The sequence below is a fragment of the Amaranthus tricolor genome, chromosome 6, assembly GCF_026212465.1.
Source record: "Amaranthus tricolor cultivar Red isolate AtriRed21 chromosome 6, ASM2621246v1, whole genome shotgun sequence".
NCBI lineage: Eukaryota > Viridiplantae > Streptophyta > Magnoliopsida > Caryophyllales > Amaranthaceae > Amaranthus > Amaranthus tricolor.
Window position 1 is genome coordinate 17,057,030 of NC_080052.1, and position 11,394 is coordinate 17,068,423.

Consider the following 11,394-nt stretch of genomic DNA (forward strand, 5'->3'; position numbering starts at 1 on the left):
AAATTAAATCTAATTAATGACAATAAAAATTAAACATAAATAATAAAAGTAAATAAAACAACTCATGTAAAGATAAAAAAATAAGCTACATAATAGAATAAGAAAATCACTAACCTCTTCTAATTCTTTAGTTTTCGAAATATACAATGCACAACAATTCTGCGTCTTATTTATATAAAACATGGCGACAACACAGCGATTACAAACCCATCACCATTTTTCAAATTCAAATTAAAAAAATACGGAAAAACAACGGCGACGAAACGACGACTACTAAATAACCCCTGGCAACCAAAGGGCTTCCAACCAATCCGTCGCCTATATTTAAAATAATATAAAATATAAAACAAAAAAAATTAGCGACGAGATCGCGACTACATGACGATTGTCGCCCGAAGAATAAAATAACAAATATAATAAAAAAAATTACAGTCATTTGGCGACTTCTTGGCGACCACTAGACCCGTCGCCACAAAATAAAAATAAATAAAATACTGTCTTTTTGGGCGACTAAATGGCAACCACAGAACCCGTCGCCATCTATTAAAATAAAAAAAAGAATAAATGCCTTTGGCGACTGATTGGCGACCACGTAGCCTGTCGTCAAAATACTTTCCCATTTGGCGACTAATCTGGCCCTCGCCTTGCCGTCGCCACTGGCGACCAACCCTTTCCTTCGCTATTTTTCCATCGCTATTTCAATAGTTATTTGTAGTGAGTGTTAGCAATTGTTATTCTTCTTCTTTGGCTAGGAGGTGTACTAGAATAGGATAACTTCTAGTTAGAATATTATTTATTCCATATGTATTATAGTTTAGGAATATAATTATCAAATATATATTATTATTGACATACATGAAATCTTTTACGGCAAAAACTTCTTGAAAACAAGGAAAAGAACATTAATTATAAATTTAATTTTTCTCTAAAAAAAGAACTAATAAATATTGTTTTAAGTTTCATGCTAATAATTTTCCAACAAATCAAACACTCCATTTTTATTAGTTAATCAATTAACAACTAATCCTAGTAAAGTTAAACATTGGTAAGCTTGAAAACGGTTTAGGAATTAAGAAGCATCAAAAGATTGGAATGATGCAAATATGCAATTGCAATATTCTTAAAATATGATTCATTGCAACTGCATCCATGCACATGAAATTTTAATTTATATACTTGGATAAATTAATCTCGATTAATTAAGATAGTAGCTTAAATTAGCAAAATGCTATAAAATAAAGTAGATTGAAATAAAAGAGTAATAATATGTAGAAAACTTGAATTAAAATTAAAATTTACAGCACAAGTGAATGCAATCCAAGAGAAATACGTACATAGCATCAGGAGCAATCAACCTTAATTAATTAATTATAGGAGTATGTTTTCTTCCTACAATTATATTGTTGGGCAGATTGACTGCTAATGATGTTATGTCGCTTCACTGAAGCTTCAATGTGCCGTCGTCGATACATCGGAACACTAAGACCTTCTACTGGAAACTGCCACCGAGTGCCGGTGCCCAATAATCAGCTCCGTTTTCACTTCCCACGTGCAATGTGCATGACACTGGAACTAAGCATAATCCTCTACTCCTCAAGTCCTTTGGCTCTTCATATGGATCCTAACGATATAAAAAAAACAAATTTCACTAATTATGATTATTGACAATTATAACTTCAATTTTTTTAAAAAAAATTTATATCAAAAAAATTAATGTTTTCTAAATTATTAGATATTTTAAAATATATCATTTGCATTTTTTAATCATATTATAATTGATTAGAAGAACAAATGACTAAATTTTATCATATATATAAAAACCCATGGTTAAAATTGTATAAATATGATTGTTGGTATAAAAGTCAACCATTGTAGATCGACATAATTAATAACCTTTTATTTATTTCTAATATGTAAAAGAATTCTTTTATGTGATTGAAAAGATTTACTTCCTTTGTTTTCATATGTTTTTATCAAATAAAATTGACAAATTTCAGTGTCAAACTTTGATTATGATTTTTCATTGATCTATATGAAAAAACTTATTGATGTGATATCTTCTAGTACTTCTTTCTAAGTGACCATCTAGTAAAAGGAAAAGAGTGCAAGTGTTGTAGTTTAACACTAGAACTAGTAGAAAAAGTATTTAAAAAATATTAACGTGCAAATTAAATCAATAAAGTAAAATAATATCCCCCTCCCCCCTCTCCCCCCCCCCCCCCTAAACTTTAAATTTGGGCTGTTCTAAAGGTAATGGTTACCTGATCAGGACCTCCTTTTCTCTTCAAGCAATTGTCATTCAAGAGCTGTAGGAAAAGATATAAACACAAAAGCTATCAGCATCTTCTACACTAATCAGCTTTTTTAAGTGTAGTCAAATACAATTATAATACAAAAAAGCTACACCATTCATCATTATTCTTCAATAATCACTACTTTATTTAAACGTTCAAAGTTTTTTTTTTATAATTAATCTAAGGAAAGCTGCACAATTTTTTTTTCAGTTGGAAACTCAATTTATATTTTCTTCCCTTCTTTTTAACAATTTGTTTCTTAAAAGAATAACAAATTAAAGGATATAAAAAGAAAAGTGACAGCTTTATTTTGAAAATCTATTTATATTGAAAACATAAAGTTTGGTACATGCCCTTAAAAAGAGGGGTCATGGATCCCATAAACCTTTTACCTGTCCAGGGTCTTCAGGAAATATGCACTTCCTCTCCCCTTGAATCTACAAAGCATTATAGATCATATCATTAATAGTAGTAATTTCGAATATATCTTGTTATTATTGTATATACTTCACTAATTAAATATACTATGAGGAGGGTTTCTAAAAACTAAAAAATCTAATTTTACTTTATTGATTTAATTGGAACAAATCCCATTAATTAATTACATTTAACTTTGCAACAAGACTATTATTTACATAGTTTTGTTCTATTTTCTTTAAGTTTTATTCACATATTTCATTCATTTTTTGGATTTTAATTCTACCTACATAATCTAGGACTAATACTGCATACTAATTTCTTAATTTATGTACATATTATTGGTGTTGCAATCTTGTTTTGCTATATTCAATGTTTGTTTGGTAAATCAATTTTAGATTGGTTTTTTGGTTGGAATTTAACTTTCGGCTTGTTGGTTATTTAAACACTTAAAAACGTGTTTGGTAAATGATTTTTCATATACTAAATTGTTCTTTGAGGTCATAACCTAAATGCTAAGCTTTAAGCGCTTTTCAATGGTTTTTGGCTTATAATTTACTTTTTCTCTAATAAATACCTAACAGTCAATATCTAATTTTACCAAATATTTTTCTAAAAAGTTAAGTTATCTAAGTGACATAAATAGTCATCACTTTCAGCTGGTAAAAATAATACCCTAAAAAAGGTAATAGCCCACAGCTAACACCCAACAATTCCTTAATCTTAGGAGCTAATGACTTAAACTATGATATTAAATTTCTTTTTATACCAGTATATTACTCTAATAATTAAGCTTATTACCTCTTTTGGTTAGATCCTTACTGTTGCATGCATATATCATTTTGTTCGTGATATTTACTCCGATTAAATAGTCACTAGTAATGGAGTAAAGTAAAAAGTTGGTTATAACTTTTAGAGGAGCTTTGTTTGACAGTAAATACTATTCGTGAAAATTAATTTTTCGTACATTTTTTCCCAAATGAACACTATTAGTAATATTTAAATTTCTTTAATTAGTTTAGCAAAAAAGAACGGACGCGAAGAAAGAATAAATTCTTTCAGCAAAACTAGATACTTTTTGAATTAGTCTCAAATCTTGATCTCTACTCTCTAAAATATACTTTGTGAAGAAAAAAAATGTGGATTATAGAAGCTAGTAAACATCCGGTAATCTATATATTCTCTCAAAAGAAACAATTGTTTAAGTTCTTACTGGATGAGGCTGCCTCTTGTTTCCTGCTCCACTGTTTAGGTATGGAAGGCTGAGGGCCTGCACAACTCGAGGAAACAACTTATATTATTTAACTGCATATATATGCCCAAAAGAATGTTTTGAGAATTGTAATTCCATTTCTTTATGTAAACATACATCACTAACTAATAATTACGTGAGATCGCCTTTTATATATTAATTGGGCTATTTAGGCTATATATCTAATGCGTCTCTTGTAGAGACCATCTCTCACAACTATTTGTGTTTATATATATATATATAATATACTACATCAATTTTATAACACTTGCACCATTTTGGTTTGGCACAAGTATTAAGAAAATGATTGACTAATTGAATATACTGTGTTGTCCTAAAATAATAAAAGAAGAGTAATGAAGTATGAAGTAAGAAAAAAAAAGAGGTATTAAATATGAAAATTTATAAGTTAATTTATAAAATATATATAATTATGTATCAAATATTTACCTATATACTTCTATGACGTAATTTACGATGAGATTGTCCATATAATAATTAGTATTATTTCATGAACATTTTTAATTATCTCATTACCTCAATTTGACTCTGAAGGAATCTAATGTAGCCAATGGCTTCTAACAAGACAGATGCTGTGTCAGTCTGCAGAAAGATGGAGAAAAAAGGGTTAACTTTTATGATCAAAGTTCTTAGTTTCTAATTATGTGTCTAACTTTTTAATAAATCATGGAATAATTATAATTAGAGAGATCTACAAGAAATGGATTAAACTAAATTAGAAAACAAGTTGAGATATTATCGTGTTTTATGTAGGTGGAAAGAGCAATACTTTTATTAAAATATATGACATTTAATTAATGAGCGTTTGCATATTCATAATTGTTGCTTTGCTTAATTAATTAACTTGCTAATTACTCAGCATAATGGTGAGACGATTTGATGTGATCATTGCTTACCTTTCCAAAAGGTGAGACGATTTGATGAAGGGCAGTAATCCTATCTCCCAATTTCTCCTTCCTCACCTGATATAATTTCAACGTTTTGAGAAATCAAAAAAAAGAAAAAAAAATTGCTAGAAATATAAAATATGCTTCATCATAAAAATGTATTTTTTCTTTTATTTAGGCATTACTAAGCAACATTTCGTCCATAAATATCTCATATTATGGTCAAATTCATAGGAATTACTCTAATATACAAAAAGATTAAAAAAGTATAAAAATATTTTTTTTTAAAAATCACACATTTAAATGATTGGCTATTAAAAATTCAGCCTTTTGTTTGTTTTAGAAAAATTGGGCATTTGCAACATTACTTCTTTTAATGGACATTGTAACTTGTACGGACAAATTATTAAAGACAAAAATGATGTTGAAGTCATGTAAAAAAAATTATGTAAGATTGGAATTTTTATCGAACAAATGAAATATGTTATTTTTAAAAGCTGATCGCTAAAGGTTAAATATTTTTTTTAAAAAAGGGGAAAATATTATTTATTTAGAAAAAAATGGTAAAGTTGGGATATTATGTAGACGTTACATGGTATCTTCATCTATGGATGAGAAAAGAGAGGAGAGGAGGTAGATATGGTTAAGAAATAAAGAATAATCATGCTTGGAAGAAATGGACAATTGAGAAATTGACAAGAAATGTTACACAAAGTAGGTATGTATTTCCATGTGTTTTTGTGCCTTTATCCTTGTGCTTTTGTGAGGAAGAATTGGAAGACGAGATTGAAAGTGAGCTAAGAGAGGAAAATCATTATGCTTATTTGTTTTTGTGATCTTAGACTTACCTTGAAAGCAGTATTAGTAGATTGGGTTGTTGAAGGTTGAACCTTAGCTTTCTTGGTTGCCCCACCTGTTGCTGTGCTGTTACACTATATACCCACCAAAATACACTGTAAATACAATTTTCATCCTTCATAAAATATTACCATATATTCTTATGTAAAACTCACTTTTTATGTGATTTATTTGTATGACTAAATCTGTTTTATAATACAGTACACATGCTGTATTCATCACAAGTTTAAACACTAATAAAGCCATAATATAATCCCCACAATATGAGGTCAAATTTATGAACCAAAACAAATCGATATAGATTAATTTGATAAAATAAATTGAAAATTGTCAGGGAACCAACTCAATTAAAAGCTCAAGTTGATAGTTGAGGATCCATGATATGTTGTATACTCTAGCACGCCCCCTCACACAACAACCTATTGTGCTAGAAGTGTGGATATGCACATGCATTGAATACTCCACTTTAAGTGAGGGGTGATTGAGATTTAAGCCTGTGACCTCTTGCCATGTTGGCTTTTGATACCATATCAAGAAACCAATTCAACTAAAAACTTAAGTTGATGATTAAGTTTCCGGTATATGTTATATACTCTAACAAAAATGATGTCAATCTCCTTGGTGCTTGGATAATAGTCACAAATTGATTTTAATAGTGCTACCAAAAATAAAAGAAAATTGATTTTATACTTCCTTGATTAGATATATAAGACTAGATAATCTCTTATATGAAAGGAAAGTCTAATCCATGATTCTCATTAATTTATACTTAAATACTAATACTAATTGTATCATATTCGATGCATGAAAATCATGAAATCAAATATGAACATGAATCAAAATTTGGTTACCTCAGATGAATGATCAGGAGCAGGAAATGGTTGTCTAGAGTGAAGAGTAGGATCACTAGAAATAGAAGAGGAGAAATCCAACATATTGTTGCTACTACTAAAAGAAGTTACACAAGATTGAGGAGAAGAAGCTGGAATATTGCTTAGCTGAGGATGATGAGACCAGTTTGTTGCTGCAATTGCTGCTGCTTTAGCTGCTGCTAGCTGAAACTGATCTTGATCATGATGAGCACTACTAATATTGTTGCTTTGATTATAACTATTTACTGAGCTTTCTTGCTTCACATCTATAAAATGAGAAGCTTGTTGTTGAAGCATAACTTGCTCTTCCCAATTTGCTTCCATTTTTTTTCCTTCTTCTCCTAGATACATACCTCCCCTAATAAAATAGATATGAATAATTAGTCTCACCATATATATAATTTAAAGAACTTTAATTAAATGAAAACCAATATAAAAAATTAGATTGGATCTAGAGATTTTCTTAATAATTAGTAGGGAATAACAATGTCAAAATCACTTTACCCTAACTAATTACTAATTGGTAAAGTTAACCTAAACAATATTAACAATAATCTATATATACATGCATAGTATCATTCATGGACAAAAAACAAACCACTATACCCCTCTCCTTCAAAACGATAGATATATAAACAAATACAAAGTTATATATTGATGGGTAGGGTTTTTTTTTTTTTTTTTTCTTTTGATTTGTGGGTAGGCTAGAGAATCTACAGGTAAGGAGAGAGAATTAATCCTTTCTGTTAAGTGTTTTAAAACTGAATCTCCGTCTCAAAGGTGAAAAACGTGTATAGATTAAAAAGAATGTAGATTTACATGAGAAGTTGGTGGCTCCAAGACTCATGAACTTGTTGATGTGGCCCCTGTGGGAGTATAGGATGATCATCAAGCCAAGTAGAACCTTGGGTAGGCATATTCATATTATATTGAGGTTGAAAAACATTATTAATATTATTATTATTATTAATGTTATTATTATTATGATTATTATTTGGAGGAGGAGAATGAAGAAAAGGTTGTTGATGATGAAGATGGGAAGACATTAATGGTGGCCTCATCAAATTGTTAATGTTTGGCCACCAAGTTGGATTTCCTGCTGCCATCATTTGTTGCACTGGAGAGTTTTGCAAAACACCTCTATTCATCCTTTCTCTTTATCTTATTATTCTTTTATTTTTGAAGGGATGTATGTTTGAAGGTCCAACGGAGGGCTTTTGTAAGAACTTTTCAAGGGGATTGCTATGCTTTAGCTTAATAAGTAGAGAGAAGGAGCAAAACCCAAGGCATGTGTGTTTTTTGAATCATGGACTTTCAATCCTTTTTCCTTCTTATTGATGCATTTGTTTTCTCTTTATCTTTTGTAATTTCTCCTCTCTTTAAAGGGTTTTTTTAGGGAGGGGAGACTAGGTAGTCCCTCATTGCTTTTAGTTTTTGTTTTTCATCTCTCTTTTTGGCTTTAGCTTTATTTTTATGTGGGGTAGAAAAAAGAGGTAGGAATTTCTCTTCAAATACTATCAAAAAGTATGTAAAAAAAGATGGGGAAAAAGAAATTTTTAAAGGGGATTTGGATTAGTCAATGGAAGTGTGACTATAGTCTATTTAATTTTACAATTGGTCATCATCCTATTAGAGAATTTTTTGAACTATTTACACTTACATTTTCTCAATCCAAAAAATTTCCTGATATTAAAGATATGAGTAAACAAATTTGTTTCTTATATGTATAAAAAGTCACTGATAAGTAGCAACAAAATACAAACAATATTAGTACGCATTGTAAGTATGCGTAAACTATAAGATTCATATATTACTAGCTTTCAAATTCATGTTTAAGCAACTGTGTTAACGAAAATAAAATCCTTGCTAATTATTCATTAAATATAAAAAAAATATTTGATTTGAAAATACGTATGTTCAAATAAATTCTATAATCTACTACTCAAATATAAACATGTAAGGTGAGATTAACTATAAAAAAGGATTATATATAAAGTATTCTCATCTTTTCTTCAGATGCTGATATAGTCTCATTTGTCTTGCATAGCTCAAAAAGTAAATTAGACTAATAATGAAAGCATCCAATTTAAAGTATAATGTAAGTCTTTATATCTATTAATTAATATGGTTTATAAATAAACAATAAAAAATATATATTAAAATTTAATATTTCAAAATAAATCTAATAAGATCTCACTTTCTATTTTTTTTTTTAACTTTTGTATATACTTGCAAAACCATACATGAATTTCTCACTCACAACCTTTATAATCAAAGAATAAGAGTAATAATTTTTGTATAGATTAAAGTTAGATACTATACTAAATAAAGTTGAACTCTATAAATAAATCTTGAAATGAAATGAATATTGAGAGAATAATGACAAATAAGTGGATTGATGAAAGCATTTATTACCTAACGAGGACAATCAAATGGAATAATTAGCTCTAATTTGTACCTCTAATCATACTTTAAATGAAAGAAAGACAAGAATGAACATGTGAAGATAAACCGTACCCTTGTGAATAGCTAGGTTTAAATATCCATTTGAAAGAAAGAATAATATTAAACCAGTTTTCAAGGGAGTCAAAATCTTTGGTCATGTATACTTCTATATTCTCATTACTCTACTCTTTAATCTAATATCTTGATACAGCTTTTTTTTTTTTTTTTTCTAAATTTTGGCATTTTACTGATTTTGTTAACTTTATTTTCAATTTTTGTGAGAGCTTCCTTTTTCTCCTTTGAATTTGGTTTGTTTTGATTATTTTATGGGTTTGCATTTTCAACTGTTGGAGGTTTTAGGTTTTGCATTGTTTCTTTTAATTTTGGATTTTTATTTTGTCTTAAAATTTAACAGTGTTAATTTGCTAAAAAATGATCGATTAGGTTGATTTTGTTAGAAAATTCTGGCTGATTTTTGTAGTCATTTATATATATATATATGTATGTACATATATATATATATATATATATATATATATATATATATATATATATATATATATATATATATATATATATATATATATATATATATATATATATATATATATATGTATATAAATATAAATATATGTATGTATATATATATATGTATGTATATATATATGTATATATATATATATATATATATATATACAAATATATATATATATATATATATATATATATATATATATATATATATTAATATATATATTTATATATATATATATATATATATATATATATATATATATATATATATATATATATATATATATATATATATATATATATATATATATATATATATATATATATATATATATATATATATATATATATATATATATATATATATATATATATAGAATCAAATAAGAAATATTTTTAAATGAGAAGGATGAGAAGGATTGTTTTTCGATTTTATTTTGTTTATATATATACAAAAAAGGATACTATGTTATAAAATAAGAATATTCTAGAAATTATTTCGTAATTACTTTACTGTGTAACATAGTTATCTTTACAATTATGTGTATTAGGCTTAATCATGACCATACATTTTTTTTATTTTAGTGAAATGAAGGGTGTAGAGTTCTTCTTACACCTTCTCATTTTCAACCCTCCTGATTGGATCTCTTCCCTATATATATATTAGATCAAATAATAAAGATTTTAAAATAAGAAGAATGAGAAAGATTTTTGTTTAGTCACTATAATACAAAAAAGGATATTATGTTGTAAATTAAGAACATTCTTCAAAATGCTATGGTTACTTTTCTATGTAACATAGTAACTTTTAAATTAAGTGTTTTTGGCTTAATCACGACTTTTAGATTTTTTTTTATCTTAATTAAAATCAAGGGTGTACAATGCTTCTTATCCTTCTCATTTTCAACACCCTTCTCATTTTCAACACCCTTCTCATTGGATCTCTCCCATTCACATTATTTATCTAATGGATTCTTATATATGAGTGAGTCTATAATATATTGCAAAATTCTATGTGATAATCCTAAATTTTTGAATATTTCACGTGTTAAATAATTTTTTTTAATTCACGTGGTGACTTTAATCTTTAATTTTTCAATGTGGTCGACAAAAAATGTTATGATGGACCACGTATTTCGAAATCCAGTTGAAATAATTACTTAATTATTAAAACTTAAAATTTTGTCTATCACATGGAAATGTTGAAAGCTCAAGATCACCATGCGAAATTAAAAAAATATTTGTGAAAAAGCTAAAAATTTAGAGTAGAAATTTCTTAAATATATTTTTAGATCTAGGTTTAAGTTTAAACTTTTAAATGTTTATGACATGTGTTAGATGACCCTCATTTTCACTATTCTATATTTGCTTAACTGAAATTGCTGGTTTTAAAAGAACATATAATCATTTTCTCTAATTACAATAATTAGTATTCACTAGTGGAAAAAACGTTTTTTGCTGCGGTTATTTTGCCATTATTTGCTGCGGTTTTGGCCCCCAGCAATAGTGATAGCAGCAAATGTCCTTTTTTAAATGCTGCGGTTCAAAACCGCAGCAAATAAGGGCATTATTTGCTGCGGTCATGGGCAAAAACCGCAGCAAATAAGGAGGGTTATTTGCTGCGGTCAGGGGCAAAACCGCAGTAAATAAGTGTGCATTATTTGCTGCGGTTTTGCCCCTGACCGCAGCAAATAACTCTTTTTTTTTTCTTTTTTCGTTTTATACTCATAATAATCCAATAATATTATTATTTTACCATATCAAAAGCAGTAATTACAAACTGTGCTAAAGAAATGCTAAAGAGTGAAAAGGAG

At 27.8% G+C, this 11,394-nt stretch overlaps 1 protein-coding gene across 1 annotated transcript; it reads right to left on the reverse strand.

Annotated features, from left to right (window-relative positions):
- Nucleotides 1-1,226: 1,226 nt before the first annotated feature.
- LOC130815192 (transcription factor bHLH68) lies at nt 1,227-8,137 on the reverse strand. The gene is made up of 9 exons (XM_057681574.1): nt 7,421-8,137; nt 6,581-6,959; nt 5,720-5,803; nt 4,881-4,946; nt 4,501-4,566; nt 3,925-3,981; nt 2,687-2,731; nt 2,262-2,306; nt 1,227-1,621 (listed from the first exon to the last, which is right to left on the reverse strand). The coding sequence occupies exons 1-9, from the start codon at nt 7,747-7,749 to the stop codon at nt 1,490-1,492; spliced, it is 1,203 nt and encodes a 400-aa protein (XP_057537557.1). The 5' UTR covers nt 7,750-8,137; the 3' UTR covers nt 1,227-1,489.
- Nucleotides 8,138-11,394: the final 3,257 nt, after the last annotated feature.